The sequence below is a fragment of the Phocoena sinus genome, chromosome 13, assembly GCF_008692025.1.
Source record: "Phocoena sinus isolate mPhoSin1 chromosome 13, mPhoSin1.pri, whole genome shotgun sequence".
NCBI classification, from domain to species: Eukaryota; Metazoa; Chordata; class Mammalia; order Artiodactyla; family Phocoenidae; genus Phocoena; species Phocoena sinus.
Window position 1 is genome coordinate 37919457 of NC_045775.1, and position 22354 is coordinate 37941810.

General features: G+C 43.2%; 1 protein-coding gene and 1 pseudogene across 4 annotated transcripts in view; one reads left to right on the forward strand and one right to left on the reverse strand.

Annotated features, from left to right (window-relative positions):
* The window catches only part of PRKCE (protein kinase C epsilon), a 513799-nt gene that overhangs the window by 324979 nt on the left and 166466 nt on the right, over positions 1-22354 (forward strand). For all 4 annotated transcript variants that reach the window (XM_032652450.1, XM_032652451.1, XM_032652452.1 and 1 more), the window contains one exon: positions 2227-2356. In XM_032652450.1, coding sequence (XP_032508341.1) covers positions 2227-2356 — 130 coding nt within the window. The remainder of the gene's footprint in view (positions 1-2226; positions 2357-22354) is intronic.
* On the reverse strand, positions 19410-20151 carry LOC116764151 (annotated as a pseudogene).

Here is a 22354-nt window from a genome sequence, read left to right on the forward strand (position 1 = left end):
CCGGAGCCTGTGCTCCGCCACGGGAGAGGCCACAACAGTGAGAGGCCCGCGTACTGCAAAAAATAAAAATAAAAAAATAAATTAAAAAAAACCTTTTGGGGAAGATGACAGGTGTGAATCTAAGTAGAGAAGTTATCTGTGTTCATGACAATTGATTTCAAATACACGATTTTAATTCTTGGTGAAATAAATACTGTATAATCAGGCCATTAGATTTGGGAGTCAGAGAGGCCTTGGGTGGATTTATAATCAGCTGGGTTTATAATCAAATGGGTTTATACTTTGGCTTCTAAAAGGAGTCACCTATAGAGATCTTCTACCTGCTTCTTAAAAAGAATTCAACCAAGTGACATCTCAACATCCAAAGCATTTTCCATCTTTTATCTCCTTTTGATTTCACGCCATCTCTGGAAATCAGGAAGGGACGAGGCTTAGATTGAGTGTCCCATGTCCCTGGAGGGCAGACAGTACAAAGCACCAAAATTATTTACAGAGGTTCTACTGACAGGGTAGAAATTGCAAGTCACTGTCACCCGGGTCTCCTGGCTCCTGGTCTAGGATCATAATCCGAAGTATGTTGTTACCCTCGTTAGTTTAAGTAAATGAAAGAAAAAGATGATTAGCTTGCTGTCTGTCTGTCTTCCTTCTTATGGACATTTTATTGAGCGTTTATTGAGCACTTCCCGTATGTCAGATAATTGTTCCATGTCCCAGTGAAATAAAGAGGAATACATGATTCCTGCTTTCAAGGATCTCATAAGTCTCAGTAAGTTAAAAAAAAAAAAAAAATCTCGTAAATCTTATGAACTGCGAACCTCTACAGGTTTATTTATATTCACAAATAGGCACACCTATGCTACAACTGTACGGAGGGGTGGGCACGATTGTTTTCAGTAAATACTGGGATGCCGGTACTGGGGTAGGTGCGCAGTAGACAGCCGATGCACCTCAAGCAGGGCTCAGTGAAATGCTGGTGCAGTGGCAGGATCAGCCATTCCTTGTTGCCGGGTGATAGGGAGGTTGATATGAAGCTGCGTGGCCCTGAGGGCGTGTGTGCACATACCTCGGTGTTTGTGTTCACGTTCATGTCTGTGCCCAGCTCTCACGACCGCCATGAGGGCTTTTCACTCACCGGGCAGCAGTGAGCCAAGGACAGCTCCTCTGCGGTGTGCCGTCCCTAATGCCTGGAGTAGCAAGAGCGATGCTCTCTCGAGCCCAGGGGCTCTCGGGTGATGGTGCCCTGCTGTCCTGAGAGGGGCAGATTTTGTTCATGTGGCTAGAGATGTATCAACAGGCGGAGAGCGTCTCCTAGAGGGCAGAGGGAGACCCCTGCTGACGTCTTGCTTCAGTTAATGTTCCCCACCTCTTCCACCCCCGGCGTGTCATTGACCCCACAATCTTGTCATGTTAGGTGGGTTGGGGGTGCCATCCTTCTTCGCTGGATAAGGAATCCAAAGCCCCGAGAAGTCAGGAAACGTGCCTGAGAACCTCACAGGGGGCTGGTGGCAGACCCAGGCCTGCAGATCAGATGCCCGGACTCCTCTCCCCCATCCTCTGCCCTTCCGTCTCGCCACCTTCTCTTTACTCCTTTTAAATAATAAGTGGCAGCATAGTAGTTAAAAAGCCTGGGGCCTGAATTCAGACCCGCAGCCTCAAATCCTGGCTCTGCCACGCACCCGCCTGCAGGCACATCTCTTAATCTCCCTGTTCCTTAATTTCCTCATCTGTGAACTTGTGCCCACCCCATAGGGTGGTGGTGAGGTTTAACTGAGCTGGTTGTGCCTGGCCTGTGGTCAGCACCGACGCCTTAGCGCCCTTAGTGGTCACCACTCCGTGTTAGCCATCTCCCTCGTGATGGTTGTTTGTCCTAACTGATGACCTACAGTTTCCACGGCTGTGCTGGGCTCTTGGGTGTTCACAGAATCCCACATCCACCATCAGGCTGCAGAAAGACTCTGCCTAGCTAGGCTTTGGTGCTCAAGCAGCATTAAAAGCACATAATGACAGTTCTTTAAGGTCAAAATGTGAGGTACAGGTTGAGTGCTGTGTGCCATGGGAGTTGGAGGTCTGGAGTCCCGGAGGGGACTGGTGGGGGAGCAGAGTCCAGCAGAGCAGCAGAGAGAGTGGGATAAGGGTCCCAGCAGGGAGGTTCTCTTCACCTCTTTCCCAGGGCAGCTTTCAGAGCAAGGAGCTTAGCGGTGACCCTGTGTTTTGCCGTCCCTGCAGGTGGGCTCCCAGCGGTTCAGTGTCAACATGCCCCACAAGTTCGGGATCCACAACTACAAGGTTCCCACCTTCTGCGACCACTGCGGCTCCTTGCTCTGGGGCCTCTTGCGGCAGGGTTTGCAGTGCAAAGGTAAGGTGCTGGTCCTGGCCTCCTCCCCCCCGCACCTGCACCCCGATGTCCCTCCTCTTAAAGAATCTTTTCGTAGCCTTGAGAGCGCGTTCCAGGCCTGGCCAGAGGACTGAGCCCAAGCCCTCGCTAAGCCCTTATTAGTTACTCCGAGCATTTGTTAAGCAGTCTCTGTGCAGAGGCCATTCAAGGGACTCTGTAGAGGGAACCAGAAGAAGGAAGGCATGGCTCGATCTTTTAAGATAGTGAACAAGCCGGGGAGACAAGATGAGCCTATGAAAGTGCAGAAGAAATTTAAGGAAAAAATACATTAGAGTAGAAGGGAAGAAAAGTTTTCAGAGTTAGGCCCTGAAATAAGTCATAGAGATTCTTCTGTCACCGTCTGTGGTTCAGAGCTTACTCTTGGAAGGAACCCTGCTAAAGCACTATCACATCTTATTGATCCTTTGTAGGCCTGTGATAGATGTTATATTATGCCCATGGCCCCCACGAGGAAACGGGCTCAGAGACTAAGTAATCTGATCATGTCATGTAGCTTGTGAGCAGAAGTAGGGTTTGAACCTTGACTTCTGAGTCTCGAGTTTCTTCTGTTTCCTGCTGTCCTGCCTGTGAATTGATTTCTGCTCAACTGAGTGTGCTAAGTGACACAGGTTATGGCATGTAATATGGGGAGGTGGGGACATACCCTGGGGGCCTGGATAGAGTGTCCAGTTTCGCAAGCTGGTCCCAACCTGCTCACAGAGTTGGACAACCATGAACTATTGGGCAGGAACGTCTCATGGCCATTATTTAAAAACAGTGTTTTATTATATTAAATTTAATGAAAAACATTAAATTTTATGAAATTACTTTATGTTATAAAATCAGTATTTTATTATTAGCAAATGTATTATTGATAAATACCTATTGTGGAAAAATTGGAGAAAGAGGTAAAGTATAAGAAGGAAAGCTGAAGCCATGAACCAATTGGTCATTGAAGGGATCCCAATGAGAAATTATGAGGACTGGAAATAAGGTACTGGCTGTAGTGGGAATAAAGAAGGAAACCAACTTAAGAGGTATCGAGGGGTGATTTATTGGCTGTAGTGACGAGATCCAACTGGGAGGATGGCGACACTACTCGCTGAGACAGGGAACACATGAGGGAGGGCAGGACTGGAGGCAGTGATGGTGGAGTTGAGTTGGGGGCATGTTAACTTTGAGGTGCCTGTGGGAAGTTTACATGGAGCTGTCTGACTGTTGGACGTTCTCATCGAAACTCTGAGGAGAAGTCTAGACTGAGCATTTAGATTTGGGATTTGTCAATGTCTAAGTAGTAGTTAAACCTATAAAGTAGATGTCATCCCCAGGATAAGTACCTTGAGTGTGAAGAAAGAAGAAAACAACTTGGGAATCTGGGGGGTAGGGTGGGGTACCAGCATCCTAGGATGAGCGTGCAAAGGAGCTGGGAGGGAAAGACCTCAGAGGTAGGAGGAAAAGTAGCAAGGGATGGCATCATGGAAGCCAAAAGAGTAGAGAGTATTTTTTTTTAATTTAAAGAAGGAAATGATGGATAATGCCAAATGGTTCTAAGAAGTTATTAAAGTAAGAAGTAGAACATGGGAAAATAGAACCACCATATGATCCAGCGATTCCACTTCTGGGTATTTTCCTGAAGAAAATAGGAACACTAATTTGAAAAGATATATGTACCCCTGTGTTCATTGCAGCATTATTTACAATAGCCAAGATATGGAAGCAACCTAAGTGTCCATTGATAGATGAATGGATAAAGATGTATACACACACACACACAAAACACACACACACACACACACACACACACACACAATGGAATAGTTCTCAGCCATAAAAATTAATTAAATCTTGCCATTTGTGACAACATGGATAGACCTAGAGGGTGTTATGCTAAGTTAAATAAGTCAGACAGAGAAAAACAAATGCTGTATGATTTCACTTATATGTGGAATCTATAAAACATCAAGTGACCAAACACAAAACAGAAACAGACATAGAAACAGAGAACAAACAGGTGGTTGATGGTGGGGAGGGGGGGAGTGAAATAGGTAAGGGAGATTGAGGTAAAAACTTCCAGTTACAAAATAAGCGAGTCAGTCACAAGGATGAAATGTACAGCATGGGGGCATAGACTCAATAATACTGTAGTGGCCTTGTATGGTGCAGATGGTAACTAGACTTATTGTGCTCATTTTGTAAAGCATAGAAATATTGAATTACCGTGTTGTGCACCTGGAACTAACATAGTGTTGTAGGTCAATTATGCTTCAATAAACCTTAAAAAAAAAAAAAGTTGAACATGGGGTTGGATTTAACAACAGGGAGGTCGCTAGTGCCCTCAGCAGGAGCTGTCTTGGTGGGGCAGTGGGGATGGATGCCCAAGTGCAGAGGCTGAAGTGAGAATGGAGGGTGAAGTATTTTCAGGTTATTTTATATAATCAGGAGAAAGACAGTGGAAATGGTGAGCCAGGAGAGACAGGGGACCATTGACAGAACAGGGACAGAGAGATGGATACCCCTTCTCCCAGTGGAAGGAAAGCCTCAAGGCCAGGCCAGGGTACAGATATGTGTCCTATGTTGGGGAAGGGAGTCCAGGAGGAGGTGATTAGGCAGAGTGATCATTGGAGTTCTGAATCTTTTGAGGGCATTGCAAATAAAAATAAAGATTTCTGAAACAGGAGATCCTGTTCAAAGTTGAGGTGAGAAGTGGGGGTGGTGTGGAAGGCGTGAGCAGGGTTGGAAACAGCTGTCGCGGGAAATGAGGACGACCTGCCCCAGGACAGGAGGAAGTGCTGGCTGCTGACTCGTCTCATGTCCTGTGTGAGCTTCCCAGACATTCACATTTCCCTTTCTAGAATTCTAGCACGTGACCTGAAAGAAACAGGGCCTACCCGAAATCCTTTTTGCCATTATGTGACATTAAAACAAAGGAAGAGAAAGAAAAAAAATGCAGCAGGAATCTCAGATGTTTTCAGAGGAGTGATGCATTTTTTGGAAAGTTGAGTGGGGTTGCTGGGAAGCAGAGTGCCTGCTTTGGATGGGACTCTGATGAAGCCATGTCTGGTTTTTAGTAAATCTATTAATTATTGATCTATCTAGGGAATCTAAATGAAGATTCGTCATATCATAAATATTGATATCTTTAGAAAGCAGCCCAGATGCCCAGACACAGCAACTAGGGCTGTGGGTCCCTGGCTGACCCCGGGAGAAGGCAGGGCTCAGGGACAGTGTATTCAGCTCTGTTTTGGCAGGAAACACTCTCAAGCCTGCTCAAGTAAAGGATGGGATGAACGAGGCTGCCTAGGGTAAGGATTCCTGTTCACTGGAGCCCAGGGGAACGAGGGGGTCAGGCCACACAGAGACAAGAAGGTAAAGGCTGTTCAGAATTTAGGGCCCCCAGCAAAAGTTCACAGATGTTCCCTGTCCTTTTCCTCTGCTACCATGACTTGGCCATTTCCTCCTTGCTCCTTTCCTACTCTTGCTGTTCCTGTCTCTCTCTCTCAATTAACAGACTTTATTTTTTTAGAGTAGTTTTGGATTCACAGCAGAACTGAACTGAAGGTACAGAGATTCCCCATATACCCCCTGACCCCACGTACACTGAGCCTCCGCCACCATCACCATCTCCACCAGAGTGATACATTTCTTACAGTCGCTGAACTTACATTGACACATCATAATCACCCAATGTCCGTAATTTACATTAATTTCACTCTTGGTGTCGGATACTCTGTGGGTTTTGACAAATGTATGATGACACGTATCATACAGAGTGGTTTCACTGCCCCCCCTGCCAATCCCCCGTGTTTGCTTCTCGCTTTTGATCCTTTTTCAACCTCAAGTCTTTCTGCCCCTGCAGGCCCCTTACCCTGTGGAGAGTTTGATGACCAGAAGAGGCCAGAAAGGGCCAGGACAGGGGCCCCTCGTGTCTGGGTCTAAGCCTGGTTCTGCTCCTATGATTTCTAAGAAAAGGAAATCAAGACTTAGTTACCTGCCCGGGGTCCCAGAGCAAGTCCCCATGGAGCTGGAGTTAAACCCAGGCAGCGGGCTCCTGCCCTGGCTCTGACCCGTGCTCCGTGCCCTCTCCTGCTAGGGGAGACTCCGTCAGATTCTCACCTCTGCTGGATCAGGCTGGCTTGGCCTCCTGGGCTGGAGCCCCTATCCCCTGGTCGTGGTGGGACACCAGCCACTTGGCCTGCTGGTCTTTGGCGTCAGCTCTGTTGCCCGTTCCGCTCCTGGCGATATCGGTTTAGGTATTTTTAGTGAAACCAGTTTCTCTCGAGCCTGGGTCTATAGGGAAGGATCCATGAGACTGTCCTGGTCACCCTCCCTTCAGCCTAAAATTGCCTGGGCCACATGGGTTCAAGTGTGGTGCATATACTCTTTCAGAGATTGTCCCTCTGTCAGCCAGGGAGAGGGAACATAATTACCCCTGTTTTACTGGTGGAGAATGGAGAACAGTGTGCAAAGGGGGTACAACAAGGGGCCTGTGGGGCGCACCTCTGTCCTCCAGGCTGCCACCTCCCTCCCAGAGCCCAGAGGGGACAGATGCTTGGAGGATGCTCACGGGCTGTTTTTGGTAACTGAGTCCTTAATCAGGGCAGAAAAACACCACCACTAAGTGATAAGGCAAAATATTTCATTCCTGTCCTTTGTTTTTGTTTTGTTTTTGTTTTTAGCTGTGCCACGTGGCTTGCGGGATCTTAATTCCCTGACCAGGGATTGAACCTTGCGCCCTCGGCAGTGAAAGCACGGAGTCCTAACTACTGGACTGCCAGGGAATTCCCTCCTGTCTTTTGTCTTATGATTTGAGTGCTGGCACAGTTGCTGTGTCTCTCTCCAGGCTCGTTGAGGGTCTGTCTGAGCCCTCAGCCACTATTAGTCCAGAAATTAGCTTCAGACGTTCAAATATTAGCGTCACTGAGGCATTTGAACCCTTTTTGTTCTTCACTTTATTTGAACTGTGCTGCTTCCCCAACGTGACCACCTGCACAGTGAACCCCCTAGGGTCCTTTTGCACCTGTGTTTTGTTTTTCCATTGACTCATGGAGTTATTTCCGTGTGGAGGTAAAGACTCCCAATACCTTAGGATTTGTGTTTCCTTCTCTAAAGAAGGTGTGGGGTTCTCACGTGTCCTGTGGGTCACCGCCCGCCTCTCTTCTGCCCATGAGCTCACACTCATGTCTCCAGCACAGCCGCCCTGAAGTCATCAGGCACCAAGGGGCAATTTAACAGAAATCCAGACCTCTTCTCACAATCCACAGTGCCCTCCTGGTTTGCCGGTCCCCATCTGCGGTGGGCTCCCTACTCCTGCCTCTCCCCTCTGACTGCAGCTCTGTACCGAGGTGGAGGATAGGTACAGTTGGGAAAGTTCTGGCCTGGAAATTCCTGAAGAATCTCCTTCCTGGCTTCCTGACTCTCTCTCAGATCCTATCCTAGTAACAGCTGTGATCCGAGCCTGCTTTTGTGGGCTAAGGGGCAGAGTGTCACTGTCCCGTGGGTAATGAAGAACAGGCCATCTTGTTTGGGGGAAACCCCTTAGGCAGAGAGCTGTGGCCAGTGAAGATCCCAGATTAGGAGTCCAGGGAACTGGTCTGTCCTGGTTCTGTCCTGTCACTGCCTGGCTGGGCAATTACAGGCAGGGCCCATTGGCCAGGTGACCCCAACTGCCCACCTGCCTTCTGAGAATTATAATGAAAGTAATGAAAACAGAGTGATCTTAGCTGTATATACCTCGTGGAGTGGCTGCAAGAGCCATAAAGATAGGAGGAAGGAAAGGTCTTCTCTCTCCCTTCCTCCCTCCCTCCCTCCCTTCCTTCCTTTTTGGATATTTAAAAAACATTAGAGACAAGAAAAAGGATTTTTATTCTCATCATTTTTGAAAATATCAGCCCTTCACTATTATTTTTTGACAGCTAGGTTCCTTGTCATATCTTCAACTTTTATTCGTATTTTTAGAATTTTAAAAAAACACAAAGGACTTCCCTGGCGGTCCGGTGGTTAAGACTCCGCACTTCCATGGCAGGGGGCATGGGTTCAATCCCTGCTCGGGGAACTAAGATCCCTCATGCCGCGCAGCATGGCCAAAAGACAAACAAACAAAGCCACAAATAATACATAAATAATTCTCACTAGGAAAGATTCAAGCGAGACTTAAGTCTTAAGCATATGTATAAAAAATATTAAAATCCTTTGTGTTCTTTTTCCACATCCATCCCCAGCCTTAACTGCTACTAACAATTTGCTATGGATCCTTTCAAGCCTTTCTGTGTGCATTTGTTGCATGAATACTTATGTACACACATATACGCTGTAATAGGCATCTGTTGGTGCATAACACATTATCCCAAAACCTAGTGGCTTAAAACAACCAATATTTATTACCTCAGAGTTTCTCTGGGTTAAAAATCTGAATGCAGCTTAGTTGAGTGCTTCTGACTTAGGTTTTCCCATGAGTTTGCATCAAGCTGACAGGTGGAGCTTTGGTCTCATCTGAAGGTTCAACTGGAAGAGAATCCCTTCCAAGCTCACTCATGTTGCTGTTGGCTAGAGACATCAGTTCTTTGCCACATGGGCCTCTCCATAGGGCAACTTACAGCATGGAAGCTGGTCTCCTTCAGAGGAGGCAAACAAGAAAGCAAGAGGGGATGCCCAAAACAGAAGCCGTACTGTTTTGTAACCTAATCTCAAAAATGACATCCCATCACTTTTGACATTTTCTGGTCGTTAAAAGAGAATCACTACGTCCAGCTCCCCATTTAATGGGAGGGAATGGTGTGAAGGGTCAGATACCAGAAGGTGGAGATTATTATAAGCCAACTCAGAAGCCACCCACCCCCCCCTTTGCACCATATACACACACACACAGAAATATGATCACCTTCTCTGGGAGGTCTACCCTTTTAAAAACTGAAGCTCCCGTCTCTTAACTTCCTTCACCTTCCTCTGCTTTCTTTTCCTCTTTACAACAATTGTCACCTTCTAATAACTTAAATTACCTATATTTTATGTTTCTTTCTTTCTCTCCTAATCAGAATATGAGGTCCATGAGGGCAGAGGTGTTTTGGGTCTGTTTTGTTCTCTGCTGTTTCCCCAGCATCTAGAACAGTGCCGGGCACATTAGCATCCAATAAATGTTTGTTAATTACATGCTATATGCATTGTTCTGTAATTTGCTTTTCCTACAAGTCAGCATATATAAGGTTACATCATTCTTTTTACTGGCTGTTTAATATTCCACATCATGGGACATTCCATACATTATTTAAAGCTTACCTTCTTGATGGACATTTACTTACAGTGTCCTCACCATTTAATGCTGCTGCAGGCATCCTCATATATGCATCTTCATGCATTTGTATGAATAATTATGAAGAAATGCTCGTAGAAGTCCTGTAGTAACTTCAAGCCCTGTCTTTTGTGGTCAAACCACATAAGGAGGGAATTACAGAAGGACACTTTTCGTCTGTTTGTTGCTTGTTTGTTTTTACATAAGTCATGTTCCCTGCCTGCTTCACCTTCTTGTGCCTCGACATTTAATTTTGCATGATCAGAAACTGCCTATGTAGTGACTTTAGGATTTCAGTTACCTATTATCTGCTGGGGTCTGGTCATTTTTGCTGCCTATGTGTTAACTAATTTCCACAGAGTTAGAATACACTGAAAAGCATGGCATCCTGGTTTGTGCAAGGCATCAGGGAGAACTTGGAGATAAAACATCACCTTAGTTTTCTAGAAATTTGCCCTCTACTTGGGCATTAAAACATAAGTTAAATGTAGACAACAGTTCAGGCAGTGAATCAGAAATACGTGTGAGCAGTTCAAAGGCAAGAGAGGCCAACAGGAACTTGGTCAGGACAGGCTTTCTGGGGGGAATGGGGCTTGAGCTACACCTTGAGGGAGGAGGAAAGGAGGGCAGGGGAAGATGTTCTAGGTAGGTAACGGGTTATACCTAGAGGGCAGGGGAGGAAGAAGCAGTTCCCTGCTCAGCACTGAAATGCCACAGGAGCCTCCTTGGTTGATTCTGAATCCTTGCAGTAGCAGCTGGCAACGCCTGGGGATCATGACAAATGCCCCGCATCGTAAGTGGAAGGTCAGTGGGAGACTCAGTCAGAGTTTTCGTCCGAGGAATGCCAGGTAGCAGACAATTGGCCAGTCATTGCTTCTGGAAAGCTTTGAATGGTGGTTCCAGTGCCCAGTCTCTATCTGGTGACAGTTGGTGCCCAATTTAACCCCCAAGGAGCTCCCCTCTAACCTCCTGTTCTCATCGTCTGCCCAGGACTCTGCACCAGTCACTCTCCCACCCCTGCCAACCTCCATGGCACAAGCACACAATTTCCTGTTCAAAATTGTGTGTGCTCTGCTTCTGAGTGTGGCGTGGCTGACTAATCTGTCACGAAATCAAACCACTGCTCTGGCTTACCCTCCAGGGCCAAGTAACCCTCATGTAAAGAGATTTCTGCAGGGCACATAGGCCCGCCCATCTCCCTTTGTGATTGTTCCGACAGTGTCATCCGCTTGCTTTGGGAGAAATCGCAACAGCCTGACTTGCCCCATTGCAACCCTCGCTTTAATCTCAGCTATGAAAAGGGTGGAAACATGGAAACCAAAATGAAGGTCAGAGTGCTGGAGCCCCCATCTGTCCTGAGGATGACACTGCTGCTGCAGTACCACCCAACACAGAGTACGAGCTCAACAAATATGTGATGAAAAACTAGGTGGTAGTACTATAATGATCCTCCTTTTAGAAGAGCTCCAGCGGGGCAGCTCTGTTTCTTCCCAGTGCAGTTCATCCAGGTGGAACAGTTGAAAATGAACAATATGAAGCTGCCTGGAGAGGGAAGCCTTAGGGCAGCCTCGAGCTATGAGGGGTTTGGGAGCCTTGCCACTGGGCCTGGGTGCCCACCAATCGGGATGGGGCAGAGGAGTGCAGAAGGGGGGTGATTTGGCTGGTTTGTCTGCCCCAAACGTTTCCCCTTTCTTTTTTTTTTTTTTTAAAACATCTTTATTGGAGTATAATCGCTTTACAATGGTGTGTTAGTTTCTGCTTTATAACAAAATGGATCCGTTATACATATACATATGTTCCCGTATCTCCTTCCTCTTGCGTCTCCCTCCCTCCCACCCTCCCAATCCCACCCCTCTAGGTGGTCACAAAGCACCGAGCTGATCTCCCTGTGCTATGCGGCTGCTTCCCACTAGCTACCTATTTTACATTTGGTAGTGTATATATGTCCATGCCACTCTCTCACTTTGTCCCTGCTTACCCTTCCCCCTCCCCATATGCTCAAGTCCATTCTCTAGTAGGTCTGTGTCTTAATTCACGTCTTACCCATAGGTTCTTCGTGACCTTTTTTTTTTTCTTAGATTCCATATATATGTGTTAGCATACGGTATTTGTTTTTCTCTTTCTGACTTCCCCTTTCTTTTGATTCCAACTGGCACATCCACTTTCTCTTGCTGATCTGCAGCCTCTGGGTGTCACCTTACAGCTTCCAGGAGCCCCACTGTGGCTGCCTAAATTATGTCAAGTTCCTCTCCCTCAGCCAACTTTGCCCTCTTGTTTCCAGACTTTTCAAAGTTGCTTTTTCATGTGGTCCATTTTAACTGACATGTTATTGGATTTTTTTTTAACTTAACCTATTGGGACAACTACACAGTTCTCCTAGGGAAATAACAGAATTTAAAAAAATGAAAAACAAAGTCTCCGAAGACCGATCCTATCTTGCTGACCAGCCAACCTGAGCTAATTGTTTCATTAGGATGGACAGGTCTGGCGTTACAACACTAGGGGGCGCCAGTGACTAAATCACCTAGATAAGCTGCCCCTGCTAAGAAATTCTCGCTCTTCATTTGGTTGCTTCATTCTTGTCCTTTCTGTCACCTCAAGAAGAGACAGAAGACGACTTGCGTGAAGTTGGTGGGCAGGTGCAGGTGAGGTGGGCTGTGTGTCAAAGGGTAGCTGTTGCTAAGGGAAGTGGGACAGAGGATTCAGAGCTGAGCGCTGTTGCCTGCAGTCTGGGAGGCTCTGAGGATTTTCAGGCATTGTTAGTAATAACTCAGTTAATGGATTTGGCACCATGGCCAGGCTGTGGTGGAGCTTTCTCGTTCGTTTATATGTCTGAGAAAAGGTCCTCTCCCATCAGCGCACATGCTCCCCCATCCCCACACCCCTGCCTTTGGTTCTGTGGGCATCTTCAGCTCCATAATTCACTTGAACTCTTCAAGCCTGGGTTGGGAAGGAGGGGGAGTGGAGTCTGTGCTGTCCCTCCCTCTAGGTCAGGGACCAGGCCGTGAAGGGCCAGTAGGAGGTCTGGCCATCCTGCCTGGTTTCACTCCAGAAACTGTGTGTGTGTGTGTGTGTGTGTGTGTGTGTGTGTTTTAATAGACTTTAACTTTTAGAGCAGTTTTCGGTTCACAGCAAAATTGAGGAGCAAGTACAGAGATTTCCAATATACCCTCCTACCCCCACCCATGGACAGCCTCCCTCACTATCAACGTCCCCACCAGACTGATACATTTGTTACAATCAGTGAACTTAAATTGATACATCATTATCCCTCAGTTTATATTAGGGTTCCCTCTTGGTGTTGGATATACTGTGGGTTTGGACAAATGTACAGTGTGTTGTATCCACCATTATATTATCATACGGATAGTTTCACTGCCCTAAAAATCCTCTGTGCTTTGGCTATTCATCCTTGCCTCCCCCCAGCCCCAGGCAATCACTGATCTTTTTACTGTCTCTGTGGTTCTGCTTTTCCAGAAAGTCATAGTTGGAATCATATAATATATAGTCTTTTCAGATTGACTTCTTTCACTTAGTAGTGTTCATAAGTTTCCTCCATGTTTTTCATGGGTTAATAACTAATGTATTTTTAGTGTTGAATAATATTGCATTGTATGAACTTATCACAGTTTATTTAGCCGTTCAATTACTAAAGGACATCTTAGTTGTTTCCAGATTTTCATAACTATGAATAAAACTGCTGTAGACATCCGTGTGCTGGTTTTTGTGTAGACATACATTTTCAACTAATTTGGGTAAATACCGGGAGTGTGATTGCTGGATTGTAAGCTAAGAGTATGTTTAGTTTTGTAAGAAACTACCAAACTGTCTTCCAAAGTGGAAGACGTTTTTCATTTCCACTAGGAATGAATGAGAATTCCTGTTGCTCCATATCCTCACCAGCATTTGGTGTTGTCAGTGTTTTAGATTTGGGCCATTCTAAAACGTGTGTAGTGGTATCTTGTTTTAATCTGCAATTCCCTGATGCCATATGATGTGGAGCATCTTCTCATATGCTTGTATGCTATCTGTACATCTTTGGTGAGGTTTCCGCTCAAGTCTTTTGCCTATTTTTTAATTGGGTTGTTCATTTTCTTATTGTTGAGTTTTAAGGGTTCTTGCATATTTTGGGTAAGCTGTTATCAGATATGTCTTGTGCAAATATTTTCTCCCGGTCTGTGGCTTACCTTCTCATTCTCTTGACAGTGTCTTTTGCAGAGCAAAAATTTTTAATTTTAATGAAGTCCAGCTTATCAATTATTTCTTTCATTAATCATGCCTTTTGTGTTATATTTAAAAAGTCATCGCCATATCCAAGGGCACCTAGATTTCCTCCTATGTTATCTTCTAGGAGTTTCATAGTTTTGAGTTTTATATTTAGGTTTATGACCCATTTAGAGTTAATTTTTGTGAAGGGTGTAAAATCTGTGTCTAGGTTCTTTTTTTTTTTTTTTTTATTCATCAGATATCCAGTTGTTCCAGCACTATTTGTTGAAAAAGACTATCTTTGCTCCCTTGTATTGCCTTTGCTCCTTTGTCGAAAATCAGTTGTATGTTTATGGAGGTCTGTTTCTGGGCTCTCTATTCTGTGCCATTGATCTGTTTGTCTATTCTTTCACCAGTACACACTGCCTTGATTACTATAGCTTTACAGTAAATCTTGAAGTCAGGTAGTGTTGGTTGTCCAACACTTCTTCAATATTGTGTTGGCTATTCTGGGTCTTTTGCATCTCCATGTGAACTTTAGAATCAGTTTGTCAATCTCCACAAAATAATTTCCTGGGATTTTGATTGAGATTTCAGTGAATCTATAGATCACACTGGGAAGAACTGTCCTCCTTACAACATTGAGACTTCCTACCCATGAACATGGAATATCTTTACATGTATTTAGTTCTGGTTTTGTTTCTTTCATCAGTTTTGTAGTTTTCCTCAGTCTTGTACATATTTTCTTAGATTTATACCTAAGTATTTCAGTTTTTAGGTGATAATGCAAATGATATCATGTTCTTAATTTTAAATTCCACTTAATAATTATTGATAAATAGGAAGGTGATTGGCTTTGTATATTAGCCTTGTATCCTACAACATTGCTATAATCACTTATTAGTTCCAGTTTTTTGGTCAGTTCTTTCAGATTTTCTGCACAGATAATCATGTCATCTGCAACCAAAGACAGTTTTATTTCTTCCTTTCTACGCACTATACCTTTTACCTCCTTTTCTTGTCTTATTGCATTAGCTAGTACTTCCAATGCAATATTGAAAAGGAGCGGTGAGAAGGGACATCCTTGCCTTGTTCTTGGAACTAGAAAGCTTCTGGTTTCTTACCATTAAGCGTGTTGTTTGTTGTAGGGTTTTGTAGATGTTCTTTATCAAGTTAAGGCAGTTCCCCTCTATTTCTTTGTTGCTGAGAGATTTTATTATGAATGGGTGTTGGGTTTTGTCAAATGCTTTTTTTTTTTCGTTGATAGGCTTTGTGATTTTTCTTCTTTAGCCTGTTGATGTGATGGATTACATTAACTGATTTTCAAATATTGAACCAGCCTTGCATACCTGAGATAAATCATACTTTGTCATGATATATATTTCTTTTTATACATTGTTGGATTCAATTTGATAGTATTTTGTTGAGGATTTCTACATCTATATTTGTGAGAGATATTGGTCTGCAGTTGTCTTTTCTTGTAATGGCTTTGTTGGTTTTGGTGTTAGGGTAATGCTGGTCTCATAAAAGGAGTTAGGAAATGTTTCCTTTGCTTCCATCTTCTAGAAGATATTGTAGAGGATTGGTATAATTTCTTCCTTAAGTGTGTGGTCCTGGAATTCAGTAGTGAACCTATCTGAGCCTGGTACTGTCTGTTTTGGAAGGCTATTAATTACTGATTTTATTTCTTTAATAGATAGAGATCTTTTACACTGTATTACATGTGTGAGTTTTGGCAGATTGTATCTTTCAAGGATGGTTTTGCTGCATCCTACTAATTATGAAAAGTTGTATTTTCATTTTCAATCAATTCAAAATATTTTAAAATTTCTCATGAGATTTCTTCTTTGACCCATGTGTTACTTAGAAGTATGTTATTTAATTTCCAAGTATTTGGGGATTTTTCCAAATACGTTTCTGTTATTGATTTCTGATTTAATTCCACTGTGGTCTGAGAACAGACATTGTATGATTTCTATTATTTTTAAATTGTTAAGATGTGTTTTATGGCTCAGATTGTGCTCTGTCTTGGTAGATGTTCCATGTGAGCTTGAGAAGAATGTGTGTTCTGCTGTTGCTGGATGAGGCAGTCAATAAATATCTAGTTGATTAATGTGACTGTTGACTTCAACTATGTCCTTACTGATTTTCTGCCTTCTGTATCTGTCTATTCCTGATAGAGGGGTGTTAAAGTCTTCAGCCATAATAGTTGGTTCATCTATTTCTCCTTGCAGTTTGCTGTTTTTGCCTTACATATTTTGGTGCTCTGTTGTTAGGTGCATACACATTAAGGATTATAGTGTCTTCTTGGAGAATTGACCCCTTTATCAGTGTGCCCTTTGATGTCTCTGATAACTTTCCTTGCTCTGAAGTCTGCCCTGTCAGAAATTAATATAGCTACTCCTGCTTTCTTTTGATTAGTGTTAACATGGTATATCTTTCTCCATAACTTTAATTTTAATCTATATGTGTCTTATATTTAAAGTGTGTTTCTTGTAGATGATATGTACTGGGTCTTGTTTTGTGATCCATTCTGACAATCCCTGTCTTCTAATTGGTGTATTTAGACCATTGACATTTAAATTGATTATCAGCATAGTTGGATTAATGAGTACCTTTTTTGCTATTGTTTTCCATTTGATGCCCTTGTTCTCTGTTCCTATTTTTGTCTTCCACATTCTTTCCCCCTTTTGTGGTTTTAATTGAACATTTTATATGATTCCATTTTCTCTCTTTTCTTAGCATATCAGTTCTTCTCCTTCTCCCCCTTCCTCTCCCCCTCGTTCTCTTCCCCCTCATCCCCCTCCTCATCCCCTCCTCCTCCTCCTCCTCTTTTCTTATTTTAGTGGTTGCCCTAGAGTTTGCAATATACATTTACAACTAATCCAAGTCCACTTTCAAATAACACTCTAATACTTCATGGGTAGTGCAAGTACCTTGTAATAACAAAATACTCCTAGTTCCTCTGTCCCAGTCCTTATATTGTTGTAGTCATTCATTTCACTTATACATAAGCATATATTTTCTATACATATATATAAGCATAATAATTGAAAACATTGTTGCTATTATTATTTTGAAAAATTGTTATCTGTTAGATCAAGTAAGAATTTAAAAACTAAAAGTTTTTATTTTAGCATCACTTATTCCTTCTCTGATGCTCTTCCTTTCTTTATGTAGATCTGAGTTTTTGACTGATATCATTTTCCTTCTTTCTGAAGAACTTTATTTTTTAAGTTATAAAATATTTTTTATTGTAAAAACAGAGTCAATAGAGGTTGCAAACATAAATGTTTTCTCAGAACATTTCCCCTTGGTTCCTGAATTTGCCAGGTTCCTATGTACCAGCAAGTCTCCATTAGCACTTCTCAGATTTCATGGTCCTTTTTGGATATGTTTATTGATTATATGTAAATATTGCTTAGAAACATAAGTCCATATGATATTAAAACAAACAAAAAAACCTGTTGTGCCTTTCTTTCACATTTCCTACAGGGAGATCTATATATCTCAGGTGCTTTCACAATTTAAAAGTAAAGTTTAAAAAAAAAAAAAGTAAAGTTAGTGCCTTAACCAAACCAAAGAATCCTCCATCACAAGTTACTAAATCAAACCTCTCATGACATTTGCAATATATCCAGATTTAAAGATTTTAAAACAAAAGAATTTAGAATTTAAAACAAACTTCAGACTGATTTTTCATATTTGAAAGACTACCGTTATTTGCAGCATACAAATGGAGAGAGTAGCGCAAAATGCATCAAGTTTTATATGATAAATATACTTTCAACCTAATGGCTGCTTCAAAAGCAAAGACTGAAAAATTACCTCTTCTTAAAAGTAATCTAGACTGACTCAATAAAGTTCACAATTTAGAAAGATCAATTGCTACTCTGTTTCCATAGTTTGCAAAATGATTTCAGAAACAGATTAAACATACAATTGTTTTACAAAAATAGAAATATTGGGGCTTCCCTGGTGGCGCAGTGGTTGGGAGTCTGCCTGCCGATGCAGGGGGCACGGGTTCGTGCCCCAGTCTGGGAAGATCCCACATGCTGCAGAGCGGCTAGGCCTGTGAGCCATGGCCGCTGAGCCTGCACGTCCGGAGCCTGTGCTCCGCAACGGGAGAGGCCACAACAGTGAGAGGCCTGTGTACTGCAAAAAAAAAAAAAATAGAAATATTGTTTGGGACTTTACAAAACTTTATAAAATATAATACTATATTTGTAAATTCAAGATAGTTTCACACTGAAATAGAAAATACTTCCACAAATATGAAGTCTAGTCAAACTTAACTGGTCTCTCCTAACCATTCTCATACATTATTTCTTCCAAATCTTCAACCTGAGTAGATCTGTGCTCTAGCATGAGATTTTTTAAAAGAGATTGGTTAGTTTCAAGAAGTTGTATAAGATTTTTCATTCTAGAAACAATGTTAAAGCAGATGATTTACACCTAAAAATATGTCTCACTAAAAGTAGAAATAATGCAGTGACAATTTGTATTTGATAAATTTCAAACCAGATTCCCCAGAATGACAATTATAATTTGGTACCTACAAAAAGTAAAAATATACAGCAATCACAACTATTTTATGGAAAATATTTATTCATATGGAATAAAGAACCTCTAAATTTAGTTATTTGTAGCTGTCAAATGAGAAGTACTTTCTAATTACACCCATTTATAACATTCGTTTTACACCTCAAAGAACACCAGTGTATTTTTGTTGTTGTTCTTGTTGCGATACGCGGGCCTCTCACTGTTGTGGCCTCTCCCGTTGCGGAGGACAGGCTCCGGACGCGCAGGCTCAGCGGCCATGGCTCACGGGCCCAGCCGCTCCGCGGCATGTGGGATCTTCCCAGACCGGGGCACGAACCCGTGTCCCCTGCATCGGCAGGCGGACTCTCAACCACTGCGCCACCAGGGAAGCCCTCACCAGTGTATTTTTAAAACAAACTGCAAAGTGAGAAGGTAGGGGCTTATTACATGCAACAGTGGTATTATGATAAGGCACCACCTGGTGTATGAAAAAGCCAAACAAAGTATTTCCAAAGCATGTATTTCTGTTACTGGTGTCTTAACCTTTAGATAGGATGGTTAGAAAAAAGCTAGTAACATTATTAGCTAACCACATCATACTCTTTTTCCATCATTCTTTGCTTTTCCATATTACAGAACATATAAACAACAGTATAGTACATGGTATGTTAAATAAACATCTTTTCCCAACCATTCAAGAAAATAGTGTAGAATTAAAACAAGAATAAGAAACCAAAAACTTTTCTGATATATTCGCAATAGTCTATCCCTGTAGAAGAATAGGGAGCTGGGGGAGGTGAGAAGAGAGTGGCAGCAGCAGTTGGGGCTGGGGGATGGTAACAGGACCTACTTTCTATAGGATATATTGAGGCACATAGGTTAAAAGTTTCTCAGGCAACTTCATTGCTAGAGCAAAACTGACAGAAAGCTCAGGATTTCGCATTCCCCCCAGAGCTGATTTCTCAGATAGTCACATCCGATTAAATATTTCAAAATATTCCCTTAGTCACTGCTATCATCGTCGTCATCATCATCAGATACATCATTTAAAGGAGACTTCAGTGACTGACTCTAAGAGTCCGATCTAGTAGGCTGGCACCTGGCCATGTCCCCAGTAGAAAGCAGGTCATAGTAGAAGTCACAAATCCTCACAGGCTTAGAGGACTGGCTGGGAAGAAGTCTCTTTTCAGAGCAGGGCCCACAGACAACAAAACCACATTTGCGGCAGTGGTGAGGACGATTAACAGGTGTGAATTTTGCTGTCTGACAACGCGTACATACAGTTGCCTCAGAGTCAGGAACCCAGACAGCAACACGTTCATACTGGGTGTCTTCCCACTTTTGGAGAGCAAATCAGTAACACATTTATCTGTGTGATCCATTCTGATTTCTCAGCGGCAGTGGCAGAATAAACTGCAAATGATCTAGTTGGTGTCTTGATCACCATCCATTCCTCAAGTCTCCCTCATCTGTGAGAGAATCAATTGTGACGTTTTCCAGGGGGATAATATGCTAATTGTTATATTTTTTCTTCTGGATGGCAATATTGCCATACACAAGAATATCATTAAAGAAGAAAAACTGCCTTACTTTAGGATTTTTTCTGCACAACTTAGTCAATACTCCTTCTCCAATAAGAACCCGTTCCAGGTATAGTTAAGGGTTGGCCAGCTGCTCCTAAACAGTTTTCTACTATATTTTTATGTCTAGTATTTGCTTCACTGTTTGCCAAGCGATCCACCATCTTTTGCTAATAGCCTCCAAACTCAGGAACTCCATACTCCAGAGGCCCTCCTTTCCACATGCTGCCTCTCCCCTTCTGCCTGAAGAACTTCGTTTAACATTTCTTGCAAGGCAGGTCTATTGGCAACAAATTCCCTCAGTTTTTATTTGTCTGAGAAAGTCTTTATTTCTCCTTCACTTTTTTTTTTTTTTTTTTTTTTGTGCGGTACGCGGGCCTCTCACTGCTGTGGCCTCTCCCGCCGCGGAGCACAGGCTCCAGACGCGCAGGCTCAGCGGCCGTGGCTCACGGGCCCAGCCGCTCCGCGGTATGTGGGATCTTCCCGGACCAGGGCACGAAGCTGTGTCCCCTGCATCGGCAGGTGGACTCCCAACCACTGTGCCACCAGGGAAGCCCTCTCCTTCACTTTTGAAGGATAATTTCACAGGCTATAGAATTCTGCATTTTTTCCCCCCTCTCAGTACTTTAAACATTTCACTCTACTCTCTTCTTGCTTATGTGGTTTCTGAGAAGAAGTCAGATGTAATTCTTATCTTTCTTTCTCTGTAGGTGAGGTGTTGTTTCCTTCTGGTTTCTTTCAGGATTATTTTTCTTTACCTTTGATTTTATGCAGCTTGTATATGATATGCCTAGGTGTAGTTTGTTATTGGTTTTGATTTTTGTCATTTATCCTGCTTGGTGTCCTCTGTCTGCGGTTCGGTGTCTGACTTTAATTTGAGGATACTCTCATTTTTGCTTCAAATACTTCTTTTGTTCATTTCTCCCTTTTTTCTCCTTCTAGTATTCCCATACACATATGTTACATCTTTTGTAATCATTCCACATTTATTAGATATTCTGTTCCTTTTTTTTTTTTTTTTTCAGTATGTTTCCCTTGCTTTTCTGTTTTGGAAGTTTCTATTGACATATCCTCAGGCTCAGAGATTCTTTTCTCAGTTATGTCCATTCTACTAATGGGCCCGTCAGTGACCTTCTTCATTTCTGTTGCAGTGTTTCTGAGTTCCAGCATTTCCTTTTGAGTCTTTCTTAGAATTTCCATCTCTCTGCTTGCCCATCTGTTCTTACATGCTGTCTGCTTTATTGATTAGAGCCCGTGGCATATCAATCATAGTTGTTTTAAATTCCTGGTCTGGTTATTCTAACATCCCTGCCATGTCTCAGTCTGGTTCTGCTGCTTGCCCTGTCTCTTCAAACTGTTTTTTGCCTTTTAGTATGCCTTGTAATTTTTTTTTTTTTTTGATAGACATGATGTGTTGGGTAACAGGAACTGCAATAAAAGGCCTTTAGTAACATGGTGCTAAGGTGCTGGGGGAGGGGAAGCATTCCGTAGTCCTATGATTAGATCTCAGTCTTTCTGTGAGCCTGTGCCTCTGAACTATGAGCCTTACGCATGTTTCTCAGGGCCCCCCCCCAACCCCGCTCCACCTTATGTGGGACAGGATAGCTAGCATGGGCTGGAGTTGGGTATTTCCCTTCCCCCAGGTTGCTTAGCATCTGATAAAACTACAATAGTTTAGTCTCTGGCAAAATAGCTTCTCCTGAGAGTAGGCCTTGTTAAGAACAGGGTGCTCTGGTGTATTTCAAAATCCTTTCCCTCCCCCCCTGTCATAAGCAGGAGGGAATTTTTCTCCAATGTTCACCGTGAGAAACCTGGTCAGACAATTAGAGGTAAAGCTCCCAGAGTGCGGGGACCCCTATGACGGGGTCAGCCTAGAGTCTTTGCCTCTCAGACTTGTCCACTCTGGGACCCCAGCAGTTCGCCAAATTAATAAGTTGTGATTCATATAGTTACCTGTCGGTCTCTCCCTCAGGGCAGTGGTTTGCCCTGTGACCTTACTTCTCTGATAAATCTTAAGAAGAGTTGTTGATTTTCCAGTTCGTTCAGCTTTTTACTCATTAGGGCAGAACAGCAACTTCCAAGCTCCTTATGTGCTGGACTGGAAACCCAAACAGTTTACGTCTTCGCCTTTGATGTCCTACACCAAGGACAGTGAAGTGATGTGGACAAAACAAAGACATTCAAGCATGGCCTTTGTCCCTTTGAACCCAGATTTTGGATTTGAAAGGGGCCTTGGAGATCACCTCATTCAGTCTCCTTGTTTTCAGATGAGCATCTTGGTAGGCTGTACTGTGGGCATTCCTCTCTCGGGAATATTCCCACATTTCAGTAGAGTAATAGAGTGAACTGTGTACAGGGGACCCATTT